Source organism: Austrofundulus limnaeus, unplaced genomic scaffold, assembly GCF_001266775.1.
Source record: "Austrofundulus limnaeus strain Quisiro unplaced genomic scaffold, Austrofundulus_limnaeus-1.0 Scaffold68, whole genome shotgun sequence".
In the NCBI taxonomy this organism is placed as follows: domain Eukaryota; kingdom Metazoa; phylum Chordata; class Actinopteri; order Cyprinodontiformes; family Rivulidae; genus Austrofundulus; species Austrofundulus limnaeus.
This window is the reverse complement of record NW_013952470.1, coordinates 1,343,656-1,366,980: the sequence shown is the minus strand read 5'-3', so window position 1 is coordinate 1,366,980 and position 23,325 is coordinate 1,343,656. Positions and strand designations below refer to the sequence as shown.

The following is a 23,325-nucleotide window of genomic DNA, read 5'->3' as shown; positions in this document are numbered from 1 at the left end:
ATATATATATATGCTTTTATTTTGTTAATCAATCCATCACTTGAGGAAATATGTGGGAAATAAAATTCCTTATTTTCCAGAAATCTGATTGAAGCACTTTTTCCTTTGCCAATTTTGACAATGCAGCAAAACAACAACAAAGACGAATGTTAGATTGACTAAATTAAATTGGGTTTACTTGTTTAAATGTGTCCATTCACCTGCATGTTTTTAATTTACCTAACTTAAACACTGTACATTCATGTGGACAAATAAATAAATTCAGTCCATCAATTATGTGGTGGGGTTTTTTTCTGTCCTTTTTTTTTTTTGAGTGAATATGCATTTATTAACATGTTCCAAGGTTCAGGTCTAGTTGCTGGGTTACTGTTGCCTTGAAAGAACAAAGCACAGAGTAACCAAACCACCTTACCTCCCACGCTTTCAAACACACATACACGCCCTGACATGGGCATTTGATATCTGCACTTTGAGGTTTTGCAAAACATGCCCACTTCTGTGATCCAACCAATAAGCTGTTATTAAAAGCATGGACAGTTGAACATGTCAGATCCTCTAGCACGATAAGAACATTTTGCATTTGCAAGCCTGGTGATCACCACGTGTTTCCTTTTTGTTTTGTGTTGTAGATATGGACGAGTGGAGAGCGTCAAGGTCCTGCCCAAGCGAGGCTCAGAAGGAGGAGTTGCAGCCTTTGTGGATTTTGTGGACATTAAAAGTGCTCAAAAGGCTCATAATGCTATCAACAAGATGGGGGACAGAGACCTGCGCACTGATTACAATGAACCAGGAACAATTCCTAGTGCAGCCAGGGGTCTGGACGATAGTCTGTCCTTAGGCTCTCGAGGCCGGGATGTATCAGGGTTCACAAGGGCGACTGGGGGCGCTGTGTATGGGGCCCCCACGTCGCTTCACAGCAGAGATGGACGCTATGAACGCAGGCTAGACGGGTAAGTGGAGAACTATTCTCTGAAGGCAGGGCAAACCGTGGTTTAAGGTAAACACCTTTGCTCTAAAGATCTTTCCACCATCTCTTCATTTGCTTATTTGGGGTGGGGGGGTGTTATAGTGTAGAACAAGGTGCAGGTATTAAATTCTATAGGGATCCATTCTGAGGTTTTTAGAGTTTACAAGAAGAGATTGATGTATTTTTTAAATAAAAAAAACATGTTTTTACATAATGGTATTTGTTACTTAACCAAGTACCGTAGTCAGAAGTTTAAACGGCTGTTGGGGATTATCTTTGTGGTCTTGAACATCTCTGTGAGGTGGATATCTCAATTGTGGAAAATACGGGTCAAAGATTGGATATCGTAAAATTTCCCAGGATTATTGGACACTGCTGGAGAGGGAGACTTAAAAAAGGGAGTTAAAGAGAGAGAGAGTGGTCCAGCGGCCGTCCCTGGGATTCCCCTAATCTGGAATTACGTGCCCTGTTTGATGGATTAATTTCACCCATTCTTCCCCATGTAACACACCAACCAAGACACCAACACACATCGCATGTATCCGACACCATTGTTTGGATTAGTCTGGTTTGGTTTCTTTTATCCCGCCCTCCTTGTGGAGGTGCTCACTTCACTTCGCTGGTTGGAGTCGTGGATAATCTACGAAGGATATTTATTCCCTACTGTTGGATTAATAACGGTCAGACGCATGAAGAATATGCCTTCATGCTAAAGGTATGGGTTGCTTTTTTTCCCCTTTTTATTTATTGTTTTTGTTTGTTTGATTTGGGATTATATCTATCTATCAGGGCATTGCAAATTGAGCATTGGGAGACCTCTACTGATGGTCCACTTCAGTAGAGACAATAAAACAAGTGAGCAAAATACTTTTTTTGTCCCGATTTTTTATTTTATTTTTTGGTGGAGATTATTTTTACTGAGGACCAAGGGACTACATTTGGATCGTACAAATCTGAGAACCGTGCTGTAACATTGTGATCGGAAAGCTTATTGGAGATAAAACTACCATGTGTTTGTGGATTAATACGTCTCATTTCTGGTTGTGGAGCTATAACTAAACCATGGATACAGTTACCGAACCAGAGAACTATGTTGGACCTGAACTGCGTTTCTGTTGAAAGTTTGACAGAATTCAACATGGTGGATAATCAACAGACATGAACATCGAGATTCAGGACTGTTATGGAATGAAAACCACTCTACCATGAACATAAATCTGGATTACTGTTGCACGGACTGAGCTACATGGTCAGATTACCATCGCCGTACAAAAAGACTTTGACTGTTTTATGGATGTAAACAATCTCGTTATGGTGGATATTCAGAACTTCTCCAAAGACTTGGTGGGACTTTATTTTTTCATTTTTGCTGTACTGTTGAAGGATTGTCACATTCAATATGCCCTCATGGATTTCATTATTTTTTCTGGACTCAAGGACAACTTTTTCTCGTTAATGGATATGTAAACGCAGGCATTCAACTTTTGATCAAGTTCATTATCAAAGGTGGACAGTCCAGCTCACCTGAGGAGATGAGTTCCCAGCAGCCCCAAAGATGAGGATTGAAACCTGATTGTGCCTCAGATTCTTTTTCGATTCCCTCCTCCACTCTACATTTTTTTGCCCAGTTTTTGCTCACAAAGTTCTATCTCCCTAAATTGTATTTGGAATTAGAGTTCAAGTTACCACTCTCTCAAAAGGTTGGTATGTCCTGCCCTGTATATTTTAGCTGTCCTCTCTAACCCCCCTAGTTTGAACCCTTGTCTCTCTCCATTTTCCTCACTAACCAAAGTAGCTGGTTCATAGATCTACTGCTACCTACATGTTTACATGCAGAAATTTGCATTTTACCTTGTTTTGTTCTTTTTTCCCCCGTTCCTATTACTTTACCCCACTCTCGTCTCTCCTGCTTTTCTTTGTTTAATAGATCTATAATGCAGCTGTGTACAAATAATACTTAAAATGACTAAAATATTGAACTTTAAAGCAGTTTTTAGTCTTTTTTCCCCCACAGTACATTTAAGATTAAGTATCTAAATAAACATATTGTGATTTGTTTCTAAAAATTTAAATATCTAAATAGCTTACTATTTTCAATTTTTGTCAGATTTTAATATAGCTTAATTTTATCCTTCATTAGTAATAAAATCTTAAAAGTTTGCTAAAAAATGAAAACTTTTTGGTCGTCGTTGTAGCTAATTTTAAATAAAGTGTCATAATTTTATTGGGCAAAAGTGAGTAAACAACAGATGTTATGGTTTGGGAAATTACTGATGCACCGAAATAAAATTACTTACTTTTTTAAGCAACCTGTTTATTTAGATCAATCAAAAATGGGCGGAACTGTTTCACAATGAATATCTTTCACAATGTAGCAATGATTTTAAGATGATGTTTCCCCCCTTTTATTGGATAAACTAAAAAGATAGAAGCTGTTCAAGACAGGTTTTTGGGTGGCAACTTATAATTATAAAATGCAACAAATAAAAACATCACCTCCAATATTTTCTTTTACCATTTTATACTGTTTTTTTAATCCACTTAGTTCCACGTTTTATGTCTACGGTTAACGTTGGAAGTCATCACAACTTTTCTATCATGCAAAAATAAGAAATTACACTGATTTAGAGTTCGTTTACCCAATTAGCGTAAAACAAGCACCCCTTTTGGTTGGCTTGTTTCCAAATACGTTTCAGTTGAGTTTCAAGAGAAAATACTAACTCATGTTGTGTTTATTTAAGTTATACCGTAAAGTCTTACCATTATAGTCTGTATTTCTATGAGGGCAACATGATACTAGGTTAGTCATGGCTGACACATCTTTTGCCATTAACTATGAACAATACTTTGATGACATGATTCCTTCAAAATGACCTATTCTATGTATATAAGGCTCCTTTTTATCATGCTGCTGGAATGCATCCTCATAAATATGCTGCTCACGTAATCCCAAAACAGTCGATGTGCTTAGCATGCACCAGCGTAGTCTAATAATCACACACACTGATGGAAATTCTACCCCTCCCAAAAACGGTCTGACTGAATTATTTTTAAGCTCTATGAATAATGTAGAGCCAGATTTGTGTGAAGTGAAATTGAAGGGTATCTACTGAGCCTGCGTCACCAAATTAGCATTTTGGAGAGCATCTAGGGGTCAAGGTAATCCATCATTTTCACAGCAGACATGCTATAGATGTTATTCATGAATCCAGCATACAGACGACTGAATCAAATTAGCTAAAGCAGAGTTGGCGCCTGACCCGGTGTTGCTTTTATGTTTAGTGCAGAAAAAAAGATGTGATTTGAGTCCCATAAACCAGTTTACCTTCAACCTTTGGGCCTGTTTATAAAATTCATACGGTCTTTTGTTCACATGGCTTTTAAAAACCAGAGTTAATGCAAAGCTATTTTATTTTAAAATCAGACATTTCATTCTAAAGATTTTCAGTTTGCCCACATCACAGATGACAGTTGGGAAGGTTGAATGTTTTTAATACCGAAGGTGAGTCTTGAGTGATCTTTGAAGTCAGCCAAAGTCTTCAGAATGCCGGCAGTAAAATGTAGGTGCCGGGTGTAAAGGTCAGTTTAGCCTTTTAAGAAACTCGCTAATCATTTACCAACCCCTTCTTTAGGATGTCACAGGGCACCAGTGATAGAGGAATATGTTTATTTATTTTATCAATGGAGGAAAATTAGCAGCAGCACACAGAAGAGTAGTGCTGTACCAAACGATTATTTTCTAATCGATTAATCTAATGATTATTTTTTCGATTAATCGATTATTCTAACAACAAATCTATAAGTTATTCTGATGTGAGTGCACTGGATATTTAAAATGTTTTCATCAAATTAAGAAGAACAGTTCTTTAATATTGTAATATTTTCTGTAATAGTTTTTTCATGGACACAAAATATGCACTCTAGAGTCAATTCTTTAACAAAAAAAGCTTAAAAGATTTAACATCATCATAAAATCTCAACCAAAGCATATAAAATTCAAGTAAAAGAAACATAGTACAAGATGTTAACAATCTAACAAATGAACTAAATCATCCAAAATTCAAGTCACTCTGGAAAAACTATAATAAACATTTATTTATTATTTTTTATTAAACATATTTCTCAATATATAAAAATTAACAAATATCAAGACAACATCCAACTCTTTGTATTGTAACATCAGATGTTTAATTTCTTTAAGGTGAAAACTGTTGAAAACAACAAGACTGTTTTGTCTTATTGAACAAATTAAAATCCAGCTCCACGTGTTTCTATTGATGTCAGTTCCCCACTAGAAAAATTATGTAATGAAGGTCCATGGAAGGCAAATAAGTTTAAATCAAATAAACAAAAGAGGATGCAGTTAAAATTAATAAAAGGTATTTAAGCTACATTTTGAACATCCAGAACACGTCCAACACTTGTTGGCTGCTTGTGCTCTTTAGGTCAGACGTGTGTCAGGAAGCGCCTCTGTTGTTTGAGACGCTGGGGAAACTGGGAACATGGCTCAACCTGACACCGGTCTCTGTTTAATGGTGGATGAAATAAAGAAAGTGGCGGTACTTTATTTACTTTGAGCAAGCGAACGTCATGTTCACAAGATAATTAATCCACCAGATAATTCAGAGGAGATCTGTTCGGTGAGTTTTACTCCAGGAGCTGCAAGGCTTTCAAGCTTAGACCGAACTGAAGCAGCGGCTGCTGACGTCATTACGCTCTTGCGCGATAAAGCATTTAGGACAAGCATGAAAAACTCACCACTCGTATGCCAATACGATCGCAATGATGCTTTTAAGTACCGAAATGGAATTGCATGAACATTCACGTGGTGGTTATGTAATTGGAATTGCATGAACATTCACGTGGTGGTTATGTAATACAGCGAATCGATAATAAAAAATCTGCGTCGACAAATTTACATAATCGACGTCATCGATTATTTCAACTAATCGGTGCAGCCCTAAAGAAGAGTGCAAGGAACCAGTTAGCTTTTGTTTGGAAATAATAAATTCATAAATATGTGCACATACATTCCTAAAATTGAAATTTGAACCACTGAAATTTGTGTAAAATCCCATCTAGCGGCTGACATATTTTATGTGGAAGAATCAATTTCTGGTTGAAAACTGGTTAAAAATTCTCTTAATCCTAAACAACAAACAGAAAAATGCTATATTTTAAACATTTTAATCCCAAAGTCTAAAATCCTGAAATTATAATCCCAACAAATAAAGGCAGAAGACAGTTTTCTCGCTTTACAGAAGCCTTAGTTTTTATTACCAAACAAGTCTCTGTAGATTGTAAATATTTTCCAGGTAAAAAGAGGAGAAAGCAGAGGGATGAACCCATCAAAGGAAAATGCTGGACTTTGGACCTGCTGCTACAAACATTACACTTCCACTCTAATCAATAAAACTGGCTACAGTGAGCGCAGCCCCTAAGTGGTGCTGATGTACCACAGAGATCTACTCCGCAAGTGTAAAAATAGTCCAGTCTATTTGCACTCTTATGCATAATTGTTGGAGCCCTTGTACATAAACAGGGGTAGACATAACCATTGTTTAGGTTGTCCGAGACAACCTATTTTCATTTCTTACAACCAGATCCTGTCTCCTGGTTGTCCGGTGGACAACAAAGAGTAAAAGACCTTGATTAAAGTTCTCTGCCGCGGGTGTCCGTCATTTGTAAAAATGAAAGGGAGAAAAAACTTGGTAAAGCCGAACAGAACACTAAACTGTAACTTTTAATATGGTCATGTACACAGTATACTCCTATTTAAGTGAAAATGTTTGACCTATGAGCAGAAAAAGTTTATAAATGTTGGTTAACCTCTAGATTTTATTAGCAACATTTTTGCTGCTTTACTCCCTGAGCCTTAAATACTCTATATCAAAGAAGAGAATGAGGAACAATTATATATAATAAACTTTGTCTACAGAACAATATACTTGTTAAATTACATTTTTCTTGATTCTTTTGGACAACCGAAATGTTTTGCGGACAACCAGGTTTTGTCAACAGGTTGTCCATATCCTTATGTCTACCCCTGCATAAACATTGGTTAATAGTTGCCCCCAAATATCAATAAACAGCAAATTTCTGCTTGCTCAGAACATTTCATCTTTTGCACTGCATAATTTAAGATTATACTCACAACACACAAATTCTACAGCAGATCTGAAGACTGGTTTGTCTTTACTGGTTCCAAAAAAAAAGGAAGACTCATAAAAAAAACCCACTGGACTTTGACCCGATGCCATGCTGCCAACATGAGGGAACCATCTGTGGCATATGTTCCGTGTTCAGATTTTATTGTAGTAACTATAATTTACAAGAATGATAGAGATAACCTTTCCATGAGGAATGAAGCAGAATGCGGTGACTAGAAAAAAAAGAGTAAATATTAAATATTGAGTCTTTTATTTCTATCCATAAATAGAGCCTAAATTCTTAGTTTTATAGTGAGATGATATTCACAGCACAGGACTATTTTTTGAAAACCATAGAAACACTAAAAAGTGCTGCACATGCAAATTCTGATTGCCCTATTCAAATTTCTTTAGGTGTGGCTTCCAGAAGACGTTCCTCTATAGGAGCGTCAAATACAAAGGAAATACAAACATTAATACCACATTAAAACAATTTGCATTGGCTTTAAGATACAAATAACATGGAAAAGTATTGGTTAATGAAATGTCAATTTCAGGATTATGCATTTACTATTTTTATTTATTTTTTCAATTGTGCGTCTTGTACAAGATTATTGAAGATGTAACCCATAGGACAGATGTGTTTTGTTTTTTCCTTATAGAATCAAATTAAATTTTTTAACCACCTCATATAACGAAAAAAAAAAAAAAGAAAAGAAAAGGAAGAACTAAAGAGCCTCTGCATTAAAGTAGCATTGTAATGAGGAGTGTAAGTGTGTTTGTATTAAATCGTGTTTGTCCCAGTGTTGGAACACAACAGCTAATTTGTTGATTATAATTTGATCTAAATTCAAACAGCAGTAATTGCTGTCCTGTCCCGCTCATTATGGTGTGTTTGGTAATATGACTGTTGAAGTGACTCAGCAGTGGTTTTACCAAATTAAACTCTGACTGCTGTATTTAGAGAGAAGAACAGAATGTTCCCATTAGAACAATTTCTAATGTAAATCTTGACAAAGAGGTTTTGGATTTTAGAAAAACAAGTGGTGTCGAACTGTGTGACATAAACCTAAAATAAAACCTCAACAGTGTATTTCAAATGAAAGATAAAATACCTCAATATTTATTTATGTTTAGTTGCTAAATTTTGCACAGTCTTGGAGCACATATTCTGTCATTACTTCGATAAAATCTAATCTGTAGTATAATCTGTTTAAGCTTCGAGTTAAACTGCAGACAACTTAAAAACCTTAGCTTAATGGCTAATTTGATTCTTTTACAATAATAGGTTTCGTCTAAACAGTGACCCTAGTATTTTCTTGATTGTTGAAAAACTTATATTGTCAATGAGAATCATTTTAAATAATTGTGTTGTCAATTTAAAGTTAATAAAAATGCATTAAAGGCTTAGACTCAAAGTGGTATAGGAAGCTGATAAATTAAATTTCTAAGTCAAAATAAGAACAACCTGATTTTCACCATTTTTATCCAGTAGGTAGCTCAATGAAGTTTTGCTAAAACTCTCTTAAACCTTCTCAAGCTTTTTACTTCGTCTTTCACTGTATCTAATTACAATAAACCCACGCGACTCCTGTTAAATTTGTTTAGTGTCTGATTTCAGCTTGAATGATTGAAGTGTAACCACTCCTTCTTCGTGTCTGTTAGGACTGCTGAAGGTCGGGATCGGGCATATGATCACAGTGCCTACGGACATCACGAGCGTCCTGGTAGCAGTTTCGACCGCCAGCGGCACTATGAAACGGAATATTATCGGGATGCAAGAGAGAGGACTCTCAGCAGTGCTGGAAGTGGCTCTGGTACCACCAGTGGAAGTGGTGCAACTGTACCTTCAGGAGTCAGCGGAACTATCGTTAGCGCTGTTGCTGGAAGCGCCGGAACGGGTGGATCCGCAGGGGGATCGACGGGAGGAAGTGGAGGATCTACGTCCAGTGGGGCTGGATTCTACCACTCCCACAGTAGGAGCCCCTGTCGCTTCGAGACACCAGAGCCTCGCTACGAGTCTCGCACCAGAGAACCGTTTACGTTGGCCAGTGTGGTTCACAGGGACCTGTACAGGGAGGATCGGGGACGACGCGGGGACAGACAGTACCGCCACAGTCGTAGCCGGTCTCCACACTCGACACATTCACGAAATCCTTCTCCTCAGAAACTGGTGAGCCAGGCTACCCGCCCCCCACGTTCCCACAGTGGGTCAGGATCCCGGAGCCGCTCTTCCAGTTCAGACTCAGTCAGCAGCACCAGCAGCAGTACAAGTGGCAGGTGAGTGAACATTTCTTCTCTTGTTTGTAGGGCTGTGTAACAGAAAGAAATCAGCAATACAATAAATATCACAGCACAGGGGTCACAATATGATATCTCACAATAAATTGTAAGCAAAGCATGTTGCCTTTTTTTTCTCCAAAACATTCTACCTTTAAAATTCTAATAAAAAGAAAACTCCGTATAAAAGCATGCTATGAATGAGTAGCATCTGATTCAATTCTGTTTTTTTACGCAAACAGAAGAACACTGAACAACAGTGAGAGCAGCATTTGTATTTCACATTTCTTCTTGCAACATCAATCCATTAAACCTAAATTAAAATTAAAACAGTGCTTTTGAGAATTGATACAGTTACATACATATATTCTTACACCCCTACTTGTTGGTTGCTTGTGTTTACATTTTTGTGTCCAATTCCTTGGTGTTTTTAATCCAAACCAACTTCTATGCATGGCACTGAACCAAGATTTTAACACCAACAATGATTAATAATGTCTTCTAAGTAATTGCAGTTATGCAACATACTTCAAGTTGGCGCCACATTTTTTAACAAGATGTGAGAGAAGTGTAAAACTTAATTTTAGCAAGTGGTTAGTTGTGACTCATATGTAGAACCGAATATTGCACACTTCAGACACTGTAGTATGCATCAGTTTCATGATGTTAGATTCCCTCATATTTTGATGATCTCAGTTTCGTCTGCAATATTATATAAAAAAAAAAAACCTTTGTAATGTGAGCACAAAACATTTTTTATTCAGTATGTCAAATGATGTTTGTTTTTGTAGTTGGTTGGGTTTTGGATATAATGTATCCAATAAATGGTCAGACTCACCACGGTGGGTTTCTAACACGGCTGTATTTCAAGTTTCCACCCATCAATTCATGAATTTACATGTTGGGACACACCGAGCCTGAGAAGAATACCACTTATGACACACACCCCTTCTTTTTGCTTTGTTTCTCTGCCCTTCTGTTATAATCAAAAGTGAATTATTCAAATGACAGATACAAATTTTACAAGGTTGTTGTAAAAGTGTAATGTTCCAATTTGGTTGATTGTTATTAATTTAACAAGCATTCTAAATGTTTAGTATAAGTAATTAAGATGATTTGATTTCCTGAAAAAAAAAATAAAAAAAATAAAATGCAACATATAGGCCTTCACGAGCATAGACTTTCACTTTTGCCAGGCCATTTGATAAGGTTGGTTGTAATTTGACTTGCTAATTTAACCTTTTGTATTCAGTGCAATCCCGTTTGCAGTAAACCTGATCGTATATTCATTTGGGATTTTGCACACAAAAAATGCCAAAAGATGAAAGCACACAAATGGAAGAGGACTGTCCAGTTTTAAACATGCCCACTTGTGGCACTTTTCTTCCATAGATACCTTTTTATTTATCTCCATTTCCTTTCGTTTTTATTTGCTTTGTGTTTGACTGCATCACCTTCGGACACGGCTCTGAACGACATGTAGCGACGCATGTGGTTTGATGAGGAAATGCTGCTGTGATGGGTGGGGGGGGGGGGGGATTTCAGGAGACGGCTGCTGTATTTTTCTCACTGCCTACCTCTGTGTACGGGTAATTGCGTCCCCCCCGCCTCCGTGAGATCCAGTTGGAACTGGAAATTTCTGGCCAGTGCTGGCTGCCTGCCCACTCCCACAGGCCAGGCTCCATCAGCAGCACTTCCGGGAGCGTCTGAGCTCAGGAGGAGAAAGTGAGAAGGAAACAAACAGCAGAGGGGCTGGAAAGCTGAGACAGACATGGGAATCGTTTGAGAGAGACGGCGCATGAGGCAGGCATAAATTCGCCTAACATGCAGTTTTTTGCAGGCATTACCAGATGTGCTCCATAAATATGAAATGAGGATGAGAAAGGAGGGTATTTTTTTCTGCTCAGCTGAAAATCATTTTTTAAAATGAACAATATAAATAGGACACATTTCAGCAGCTTTTATGATAAAAAAATCTATGCATTTATTATAAAACGTGTGCATACGTATCTTCACCTTTTCATAAACTCAATCTAGCCATTTTGTGCATTTTTGGAAGAACCGATTGTGGCACCTTTGAATTAGCGTATGAATGCTTTCTTATGGGTGCGGCATAAGCATTCAGGAACAAAGATAAATCTTTGAGATTTATTTAGGTGTTTGTTGAAACTATTAAAATGATCTAAAATCCTGACTTTATTGAGTTGAAAATACATCAAGAGGTACTTAAATCAATGAAGACCCCAACAAGAAAATAACACTTTTTTTGTCATACATTTGAAGCCTGCTTCATCATTTAAATCCATGCTCCTCTTTTGCTATAGTGACTCGAGCAGTAGCTCAAGCGATGACTCTCCGGCCCGTTCAGTGCAGTCTGCTGCTGTCCCTGCACCCTCAGCGCTTTCTTTATCCTCTTTTGACAAGGATGAACCACGTAAAAGTTTTGGCATTAAAGTCCAAAATCTTCCTGTGCGCTCTACAGGTAAGTAATATAATCTGACAAAAGTTATTGAAGAGGTTCTCTTATTTTGAAAGAAGGATGTTCATTTATAATAATAGCCAGGCAGTTCATTCAATAACTCATTTTTGATTTCTTTTGCCTTTGTTGTACCTTTTACAGATACAAGCCTAAAGGATGGTTTGTTTCATGAGTTTAAGAAACATGGAAAAGTTACATCAGTACAAATTCATGGAGCTTCAGAAGACCGCTATGGGCTTGTCTTTTTCCGCCAACAAGAAGACCAAGAGAAGGCACTTGGAGCATCAAAGGGAAAGCTTTTTTTTGGAATGCAAATCGATGTCACGGCCTGGAACGGTCCTGGTGAGTTCTCATTTTCAACTGTACGGCGGAGACTATTATCAGAGCAGCATGCTCATACCACTTCATCTTTTAGAGACGGAAAGTGAAAATGAGTTTCGACCCTTGGATGAGAGGATTGACGAGTTTCATCCAAAAGCTACTCGAACGTTATTCATCGGAAACCTGGAAAACACTACTACTTACCATGACCTGCTTAACATCTTTCAACGCTTTGGGGAAATTGTGGTGAGCTACAACTTTTAGATGGTTTAGAATCTGATTATTCGGAGCAACTGATTGGTTTAATAGTTTAGGATTACCATCAATGCTCACCAAATATTTTTTTTTCTTTGTTTTGTTTCCAAAGGATATTGACATTAAGAAGGTAAATGGAGCCCCACAGTATGCTTTTCTGCAATACTGTGACATTTCCAGTGTCTGCAAGGCTATAAAGAAGATGGATGGCGAGTATCTTGGTAACAACAGACTAAAGGTGAGACTTATTTCAGCCTTATTTTCAACCTCATTCTTCCTTTTCTATAGCATAATTTATGATGTATGTTGAAGTTATTTAAATCTACTAACATTTTTGTTCAATTTTAGCTGGGTTTTGGAAAAAGTATGCCTACAACATGTGTTTGGTTGGATGGATTAGTGTCGAACACAACTGAGCAGTTTCTTACTCGTCATTTTTGTCGCTATGGACATGTTGTCAAGGTAAGCTTGTTTATCTCCCCTCCCCTCACACACACAGTGGCCCATTGTTACTTTCTAATATCTAAGGAGTCTCCCTTCCTTTTCTGCTGTGGCTGGCAGGTTGTATTTGACCGGATGAAAGGAACTGCTCTTATTCTTTATAACAATGTTGAATATGCACAAGCTGCAGTAAAAGATACAAAAGGATGGAAGATTGGGGGCAATAAAATTAAGGCAAGTAAAATATAGTTTTGCACTTATGGCATGTTCTGGAGCTGTAGGCTGTAATATTGCAACTTTTTCTTTTTTTTCCTTCTTCAGGTGGACTTTGCAAATCAGGAAAGTCAGATGGCCTTTTATCGCTCTATGCAGGCATCAGGGCAAGATATACGAGACTTTTATGACTTTATTTCTGAAAGAAGGTTTGTGTACTTCTCTTTAAATAATTGTTTTTCTTTACTTCAGTACTGTTTATTGCATAAACTGAAATGATTTTTGCTTTATCCTTTGCAGGGATGATCGCCGAAACCAGTATGAGTTTCAAACAGAAAGACAATATTATGAGAATGTGCGAACATCTGGAACATATAGTGAAGATCCAAGACGCAAATACCCTGCAAGAAATCGAGAGTTTTACAATGACTGGGACCCATATCAGGGAGATTACTACGATTCACAATACTTTGATGAACCTCGAGAATATCGGGAATACAGAGCTGATCCTTATGAGCAGGACATTCGCAAATACAGCTATTTGCAACGAGAACGGGAACGAGAAAGGGAGCGTTTTGAAACAGATCGTGGACGTGATCATGGAAGAAGGACATTTGAGCGTAGCCAGAGTCCTTCCCATGTTTCCACTCGTCGTCTTGTCAGCCCCACAGCATCACCCTCACTTTCTGAGAGAATACCAAGTGATTCAGATCGTCGCATTTGTTGTCGGTCTTCTGAAAGAAGTGGGAGCTGCAGTTCAATCTCTCCGCCCAGATTTGAAAAATTGGAAAAGGCCCGGTCTGAAAGATACAGTAAAACTGAAAAACTTGAGAAAGATCGAGGTTTTGAAATTGAAAGAGAGAATGTTGTGGATAAGGATAAGCGAACTGGGCGAAAAGATCGAGGGGACAAAGACAAAAGTGAGAAACAAAGGCTTAAAAAGCTTAAAGTCACCTCACCTACAATCCAGACATGTGAAACAGAGCCTGAACTTGAAAGAGATCTCAGCCCAGAGCCTATCCATCAAAGCGAGAGCAGTAAAATCCCAAAAGAAAGCTCTAGCAAAGGAAGGCTGGACCTTTTGCCTTGTGTGGTGCAGTTAACACGAGTTAAAGAAAAAGAAGGCAAATTGGTTGGTCATGCTGTTCAAGAAAAGCAAGTACAGAGAGCAGGGAGTAACAGTCCTAGATTGGCATCACCTACAGCTGACCAAAGAAGTCCTCCATTCCGCTCAGAATCATCAAAAGCTGACAAGCATGGGAAGGCTCCCAAAGACAAAACTATGCACAGCCTAATAGAAATTACTGAAAAAGATGGAAAAATCAAATCCAAAAAGCATGTGAAATCTGAAATTGAATTTGACAATGCTGCTTCCATGAATGTTGACCGTTTAGCTGCAAGAAAACGACGTTTTGAAGATTCTGGGAGAACAGATCGGCAAAAGAGAGATAATGAAGTGGACTCTGGTAGATCTGGACTTTATATGCTGTGGAACAATGCAAAGGAGACAGATTCGGAAAAGAACCTTTTGATACGAGGTCTACAAAAAAGACACCACAAAGATAAATGTGTACGCACAATTTTTGTTAGTAGTCCCAAAGATGGTCGGTACTCTGAAAACAATTCTGTAGGCCTTCTTCTAGAGGAGCAATCTCACCTGAGGGAACTGCATGAAGATTCTACAACACAGATGGAAACTTCCTTTCTTAAAATTGAGTTGGAAGGCTCAAAAAGTGCAAACAGCTTTACTCACACAAAGATTTCAGATAACAGCGGTCTTGATACGGATGAATTGAAAGAGCAAAAACATGTTTTGTCTGAAAATGAACATGGGAGAGCAAAGTGCAGAGACCCTGATGGAGATGAACATTTTGTGAGAACCGACAAGACTAACATCTGTACAAAACAAATTGAACAGAATCGATGGCTCCGGTCCAAGCTTTCTGATCCTGATAAATCAGTCAAATCAACAAGCAATGATGCTACTGAGTTTGAAAAAGAATATATCTTGCATGATGTTGGAAAATCAATTCAAGATGTGGTCAGTGATGACTTCTCTTCTAGTAAACGTAAAAAATTGGACAGTTTTGACTTTGACATACTCAAAATAAAACGAGACAGTGACTTCTCAAGTTCACAAAAGTTGAATGAAGATGTCTACAATTTGCCATCTACCATAGGAGCTAATCAGTTTTCTGAGAATGAGGATGATGAAACTGTTCAGGTTTCTTCATCGGTCATTAAAAAAGAAAGAAAATTCTCTCCAGCAATGGAGGAAAAGTTTACACCCCCAGAATCATTAAAAAATAGTTTGAGCATTACAGCCAAACATTTTCAGTCTTCTAACAATGAACTCCCAAAGCTTAAAGCATCCATGCTTAGATTTAATGATGAGTTGATGCAACATTGGGAAAGACAGGTAAAGCCTAGTTCTCCTAGAATGGAAATTAATTTTTCTAGTGATATTTCAAGACGTGAACGTATCCGTAAACGCCTTAGCCAGGATTTGGAACCTGGAGAGGTGCAGTCTGATTCAGATGATGATGGAGAAAACAAACACAGCTCTCCCAAGTCAAGTAGTTCCATGTCTTTTATCCTCAGGGATCGGGAGGAGAGGATAGCGGACTTCAAGCTTTCAAGCTCTTTGGAAAAAAATAAGTTTTACTCATTTGCTTTAGACAAAACAATAACTCCTGATACAAAAGCACTTCTTGAAAGAGCCAAGACTTTGTATTCCTCAAGGGAAGACAATTGGTCCTTTCTTCCATCACGTTTTCCTGTCTCCCACAGTTGTTCAGGCAAGGACAAGGCAGAACTAGCACCCCGGCCTATACCTTCTTGGTATTTGAAAAAGAAAAAGATCCGTACTGACTCGGTTGAAAAGTTGCACGATAAAAAGGAGGAACTCAAGTCACAGGAGCAAGAACGTCAGGAATTGTTTGCCTCTCGTTTCCTGCACAGCTCAATCTTTGAACAGGATTCAAGGCGATTGCAACGACTTGAGCAGAAAGACCAAGATGTAGAAACTGGAAGTAGCAGGACTTTTACAAAATCCAGTGCTACTGATACACATTCTGAACCTGGACGAACTGACATTCCACAAGAACCTATAGTGCTTTTTCATAGTCGGTTTTTGGAGTTTCAGCAGCAAAAGGACAAGGACCATCCCCCATCTGAGTCTGAGAATGATTCAGTAGTGATGGAAATGAAAAAAGATGAAATTACAAACTGTGACAATGCTATGTCTGATAAGGAATCAGAGCCAGCATCAAAGGCTAATGATAAATCCGCCAGCCCTCCATTACCAGTTTCAGCATTTATTCCTTCCCCCAAAGAAACGTCCCTACCAGAAAAGAAGGAAGTTTTAACCCCGTCTTCAGGTCAGTCAGTGTCATGTAGTAAAGATGAAAAAGTGGAGTTGGTTCCTGAAATTTCTCCATCCCATTCTCTTCCTATGGAAGACTTCAAATCAGCCACCACTAATGTAATTATAACTCCTACACCTACAGTTTCAGAAGCAGAAATGGAAAGTGAAATCAAAGCAGAAGTAATTGAACCCCAAACCGAATATGTCGATAGTTTAACAGCAGAAGAACATATCCCTGTTGTGGAAGATCAGCCTTCCTCTCCTTGTGGTTCCCTAAGTGCCTTTAAAAAAGAGACAGTAGAATTAGCTGACTCTGATTGCTCAAAAGTTGAGGAAAAATCTGAAGTGGCTGAAGTGATAAAGACAGAGCCTATAGTTGAAAATCAGGAGACAGAACTTTCTAAAGAACCACAGAAAACAGAAACAGATAGTGAACCATGTATGCCAGAACTAGAGGCTGAAATAAAACCATTGCCTACCCGCAGAAAGCCTAAGGGAAAAAGAGGAAAACCCCTGTCTGTGTTGGGTACTACACAACCAACTCAAATTATCAGCCCTAAAAAACCAGCAACACGAAAGAGCGAACGAATTGACAAGGAAAAACTTAAGAAGACATCATCTCCTCGGGGAGAGGCACCTAAACTAATGCTTGAGTACAAAACCACATCTAAGTCCCCAATACATGCATCAGATTCAGAACAAAACCTCGAGTCAAGCTTAATTCATGGGAGAACACGTAGAAGAAATGTAAGGTCAGTCTACGCCACGTTACACGAAGATGAACAAGCTGGAAAAGAAGCAGCAGAGTCATCACGCTGCATGCGTAAACGTGGTGCTGATAAAGACCAAATACACCCAGAAGTTCAAATTTCTACTAATACTAGGCGAGGGCGCCCCCCTAAAAGAGGTGTTAAGCGAGTTGACAATGTGTCACCTTTAAAAGTAGATCAAAAAAAAGTAGCCGAAATGGATACAGAGGTTAGAGAAGAATCAAGTATTGTTGAAGTTGCAAAAGTCTCTGAGGGATGGCGTTCACCCCGTACACAAAAACTCCAACAAACACCTTTAACTTCTGCTCCAGTTAACAAAAAAGGAAGTAGAATTAATAAATTATCTGGAAGCAAATTTTTAGCCAATAAGCCTGATTTAACAAGTAATGATGAGGCAGACCTTAAGCCTAAAGCTGACTCTGAAGCACTTGGCAAGTCATTAGATAAAGCAGAAAATGCAAGCTCAGTAGTTCTCAGAAAGGAAAAAGATTTAAAAGATTCAGATGAAAACATATCTGCGGATGCTAATATTGAAAAGAAAAATGCCATCTCCTCTGAGAAGAAACAGCAGACCGGAAAAAGTATTAAAATTAAATCACCAAGGTTGAAACGGAATACCAAGCAGGTCCTAGAAGAAAAATCCCATAGTTTAAAAAATCTAGAAATCCGAGTTAGCGTTGATGATGTAAAAGGTTTACTTTGTTCTGAAGATGTTGAGTCTGAGAGTTTTGAAGTTAATACCCTCTCAAAAACCAAGGCAGCAGTGCAAGTGAATGAGGAAACACAGATGGCAGAATTTCCAAAAGATAAAGAGCTTATTTCAAAGGAAAATGAAGACACCTTGTCAGAACCTGAACTTCCTGTTCATCCAGCAGCTGTTCTTTTAGCACGACAGATGGAACTAGAGCAGGCAGTTGAAAATATTGCCAAACTTACAGCTGACCAACCTCCACGACCCTACAAAGAACCACCTTCTGGTCAACCTACTGTATTGCCCCCTATCATTGTAGAACCAGAAGGTGAAGTTGAGGAGGAAAAGCGAGCTAATCCTGCAAGTGAAACTGAACTTGCAGCTGCTATTGATTCTATCACAGCTGACGACATCTGTGGGGACGCAGATGGATTCACAGCTCCTCCTACTTACACTGCCCTTGTCCCTACCCCTGAATCTGTCATTTCTTCCTCCTCCTCTTCAAATGACATTATGGAACCTGAAACCCATATGGTCATCAATAATATCATTGCAGGAAATCTAGACGATGACTCTCAAACAAGCCCAAAGGGATCAATGACAGAATCTAAAGTAGCTGATGATCCCATTCCACTCGATGTGCCTAAGAAAATCATAAAAGTTACTGCCAAAACCCCGAAGAAGTCAAGAAATCGTAAAGGTGCCACCAACAAAAAAGGCGATACTGATGAGGAGGCATCTCAGTCTGAACCCTCCCCTGTAAAGTTTCCTGAGTCAATCCCAGACGATCCAGAAACCACAGATTCAAAAGCAGCTACTGTTACAGCTGGAGTGAGTGCAGTAGCTTCTGTTGTTACTGCTGTTGCAACTTGTAGACGTGCTGTTACAAGTGCTATAACCGTAGACAACCCCAAAGAGGCAGAACAGCCTGAGGTTGAACAGCCTGTACCCAAAGAATCTGCTTTCCATTCTAGTACAAACAACAACTCTGTGTCTAAAAAGCATCCCCAAGCAGCAGAGTCAAGAACTCCCACCTTCATACCTGCTCACCCACCACCGGTTTCCCAATTCAGCGTACCCCTGCTTCGACCTGCTAAAATGCCACTACCACCTGACTGGCCACAAAGATCTGAAGAAAGCAGAATCTATGTCAATCCTTCGTGTCACATCACAGTGGTAAACCCCACTCTAACTCCATCTACTGCTCTCGGAACCACTTCAGCAAATCCCCCAATGCCTCCTGACACCAAGGCTTCTGATATTGACCCTAGTTCCAGTACCTTAAGAAAAATCCTAATGGAACCCAAATATGTGTCTGCATCAAACAGCAATTCTATACCAAGCACTGTAGTCACATCTGCCCTATCAGATCTGTCACGAACATCAGAAAATGATAATCCTGCTGATGCTAGTGGTTCAAGACGGGTACATTCTGAACAGCGCCCACCATTGACACACCAACCCATGCACCATAAACCATCCCCACTAACAGAGTCCCAACAGAACTGTGGAGATAAAATACAGCATACTGTCATTTCTCCTGCTACCTCAGTAATAAGTAGAATCCCAATGCCTTATGATACAGAAGAAACTCCAAGAATTTCCCTTAGCAACCGGAGCAGTGGTCTGCCTCTTCCAAAGCAAAAGTTTAGATCCAACTCCAATGAGAACAACCGCTGCCATGGTGTGGATCCAGTAGAAGAGGTTACCAGAGGGCGCTCAGTTCTTGAACCCACTCCTTATCATACAGGTACTAGTCCTGGCCTAAGGGTTAATACATCTGAAGGTGTTGTTGTTCTGAGTTATTCTGGTCAGAAAATTGAAGGACCACACCGGATGAGAGCCAAAATTAGTCAGATTCCTCCGGCTAGTGCTGGTGATATAGAGTTTCAGCAATCAGTATCTAAATCTCAGATCAAGCAAGAACCACTCTTTTCATCATCCCAGTCTCTTACACCAAAAGTTGCTCCAACTCCTGCCAGTTATGGACACACAGGTGTCCTTTTGACCAGTCAGTCCTATAATTCTCAACCAGTAATTTCAAGTATTACACAAGAAGGTCTTGGATGTGACAAATCCGAAGCTCCCTATCATACATCTTCTCAGAGTGTGGTAAAGATGTTCCAACCACCAGTTAGTTCCCCTCAAGTTTTGATGTACAACCAGGCTGTGATTCAACAACGCAGCAAGAGAGGACTAGTGACAGACCCATTGCCAAAAAAGACGGACATCAGCAAAGCTGTTCAGCAGTCTAACTTAAGTCCAGTTATGAGTCCACACCACCCATCAATAACAGGAACACGCATGAGTCCTAGTCCTGGCATCACAAATGATCGATCAGCTCTACACCTCAAGCAGGAACCGCAGTCTCCACGAATAGCTGGTCATTCATCTTCACCTTTTGTCAAAGCCTGTCCGCCAAGCAGCTCTCCCATTGGAACTTCTGTTCTTAGTCATGGCATTCCCTCAATGTCTTCATACCATTCTAGTGTGCATCACCCACACCCAGAACAGTCCTCTGTCATAATTCAGCCTCACAGTGTCACTCAGTCAAAAACTCATGAAACCAGAATGAATAACTCACCTATAACTGGAATAAATTATGGAAGGCGAGGAGACTCCTTGTCTTCACAACATCCAGGGTCAGCAAAGTGCTCAAACCCACCACAGCCCAATGTCATTCGAGATATTGTATTGCAGTCTCATTCAAGTCCTAAAGCATCAATATCAGGTAGTGGTGGCAGCAGTGCAAGTGAAGAAGAACCCAAACACTTTAATCACACACTTGGTAGACCTTCGCTTACCCATCTTCAGTCGGATGTAATGATGGTTCACGGTGATCCCAGAGGGCTTCATCCAAGCATACGTATGGATCAGTACAGAGACATGCACCAGCGCATGCTCATGCACCAGAAACTAGGAGAGCAGGCCTCTTTGGAAGCAAGACAGCTGCGCACATCAGAGACTCAAGCAACATCTTCAAGCAACATTTCTGGACCTGCAAAAAGTCCTTTACTAGGAAAAAGTATTGACCTTTCAGCAAATGAGCCTCTCAAACCACTTGAAGGAAAGGTCATGCATCCAACCTCCAGTGAAAATCGAATCAGAGGAGTCCCTACATCAAGTCCCATCATGATGTCTTCTCACCCTCATGGGATTCAGCTGATGCATCCAGGAGGAGCAGGCTCCTTCCCGGTGTATCGAGACATGAGAGGTTTCCCATCCCAGTTTCCAGGACACAACTTGCCTAACCCAGGCATTACATCTTTACAGGTAACTTCATAATTTAATGGTCAGTATTAAACATGTACAAAATGACTTTTTAATGATTTTATTGTTTGATTGTTTTATTCAGGCCCAATCAGAGCAGGAACTGGGTAACAGAGGTAAAATATCTCAGTCACTTGGTGCAGGAAGTGACTCCACACCAGAGACCTCTCATCTTCGTCATGCTACCTCTTCAGAGCCCTCCCACATCTCCCGAATATCAGGAGAAACGATCTCGCCTTCGTACCAGTCTCCCTTGATGTCCCCTATGGGTCTCACTCACAAGTCAGATCTGTCTCTACAGAAAGGCCCCCCAGCTTTCCACCTTACTCCTCCACCAAAAGCTTCCCAATCAAGTTCTCAACAATCGCGGCATGATGCCAAACTGGACCATTCAGGACATCGGTCTATTGACATGGTGCAACTAATGACGGTAAATGGAATGACATCAGCACATACATGGAAATAATTTTGAGGTCTATACATAAACAAATGCTTCCCACTCTGTTTTGGCAGAAATATCCTATAGTGTGGCAAGGCCTCCTGGCACTGAAAAATGACCAGGCTGCTGTCCAGTTGCACTTTGTGTCTGGCAACACCGTGCTCGCTCAACGCTCCTTGCCGCCCCCAGAGGGAGGTTCTCTTCTTCGTATTGTCCAGAGGATGAGGCTTGAGGCTTCCCAGTTGGACAGTGTAGCACGCAGAATGACTGTAAGTATTTCAATTTTTATCCTCTCTGATGAAAACTGGGCCTTAGAATGGGTTTCCTTGAATATTTAATAAAAAGGTGCATAATTTATGCTTATTTTAGCACAAATCCTTAAATTTCAGTGCAGATATTTTGCTTTAGGATTGTGGTTTTACATTTACAAAAATAAAATAAAACAACCTATCTATGGCAGATGGAAAATGACTACTGCTTGCTACTGGCTCTACCCTGTGGTCGAGACCAAGAAGATGTCCTTGGTCAAACCCAAGCCTTGAAAAGTGGCTTCATCACCTACCTGCAAGCCAAACAGGCAGCTGGCATCATCAACGTGCCCAACCCTGGCTCGAACCAGGTTTGTGGTCTTTGAACTGTTGTTATGTTCTATTAGCACAAAATGCTTTACCATTGAATTGTTTTTAATTTTTATGCTATCCCCCCCCCCCCCCCCCTTTTTTTTTTTTTACAGCCAGCTTACGTGGTGCAAATATTCCCACCGTGTGAATTCTCGGAGAGCCATCTTTCTCGCCTAGCCCCGGACCTTCTAAACAGCATCTCCAGCATTTCCCCTCACCTCATGATTGTTATTGCCTCTGTTTGATTACCTCTATTTTTGTTGTAAACAAAAGCCAACACCAGCCCTTTTTGAAATCTATACCAGTTTCCAAACTGGAATTGCCTCATTTTTATGAGTTTGACTTTATAAAACAAAAACCTCTCATTCATGTTGGATTCACCTTTTTTTCTCTTTTTCACTTCACCGAGTCCTTAAATCACCCAGTGATGATGAATTCCAAAAACTACCTTTTTAAACAAGATGTGAAGGCTTCAATGGGGGGTTTTTTGATGATCATTGCAGATTGCGGTTTTTATTTTTTGTTTTTGCCATTTTTGAAGGTGTTCATAGCTTTTTATAAATCATAACCTTCATGAAGCTGCGGATGGGGACCTTCTTAATAGGACATTTTTTACCTTCATAAAAGTGATTGTGATTCTCTTTTTTTTTGAGACGATGTGAAAAGTCATTGCACTATGTTTAAAAGAAATTGTGAACTCTGTACAGATTTTGAGTATAAACTGAAACATGTCATGGATTTATCCTGGTGATCAGTCATGCTCGTGCTAAAGAAAATTATTGCCTATAAAAGGATCAAGAATCATTTCATCTTGAGCAATCAAATGCTTTTCTTGCTTCACCATCTGCAAGTTTCTACGTCATCTGCGGACTCCATTGCAAACTGTTCCCTGCCCCAGGAACTCGAGTTGTACATTTTACACTCAATGCCTCAATAGGGGACAGTTTAAAAAAAAGGACTATTTAATTTCTTTATTTTTGTTTGCATCTTTAAACCTAAAGGTATTGTGGACATTGTGAAATTGTAAATATTATAAATATTTAAAAAAAAAGACCGAAGCAAA

At 39.3% G+C, this 23,325-nt stretch overlaps 1 protein-coding gene across 1 annotated transcript in view; it reads left to right on the top strand.

The window, feature by feature from the left end:
* The window catches only part of spen (spen family transcriptional repressor), a 26,103-nt gene extending 2,778 nt beyond the window's left edge, over positions 1 to 23,325 (top strand). Inside the window, exons 2-15 of the mRNA XM_014010382.1 lie at positions 630 to 950; positions 8,782 to 9,396; positions 11,721 to 11,878; positions 12,017 to 12,217; positions 12,291 to 12,442; positions 12,564 to 12,689; positions 12,800 to 12,913; positions 13,013 to 13,126; positions 13,214 to 13,314; positions 13,406 to 21,206; positions 21,289 to 21,633; positions 21,717 to 21,911; positions 22,103 to 22,261; positions 22,376 to 23,325. Coding sequence (XP_013865836.1) covers positions 630 to 950; positions 8,782 to 9,396; positions 11,721 to 11,878; positions 12,017 to 12,217; positions 12,291 to 12,442; positions 12,564 to 12,689; positions 12,800 to 12,913; positions 13,013 to 13,126; positions 13,214 to 13,314; positions 13,406 to 21,206; positions 21,289 to 21,633; positions 21,717 to 21,911; positions 22,103 to 22,261; positions 22,376 to 22,507 — 10,534 coding nt within the window. The 3' untranslated portion in view covers positions 22,508 to 23,325. The remainder of the gene's footprint in view (positions 1 to 629; positions 951 to 8,781; positions 9,397 to 11,720; positions 11,879 to 12,016; positions 12,218 to 12,290; positions 12,443 to 12,563; positions 12,690 to 12,799; positions 12,914 to 13,012; positions 13,127 to 13,213; positions 13,315 to 13,405; positions 21,207 to 21,288; positions 21,634 to 21,716; positions 21,912 to 22,102; positions 22,262 to 22,375) is intronic.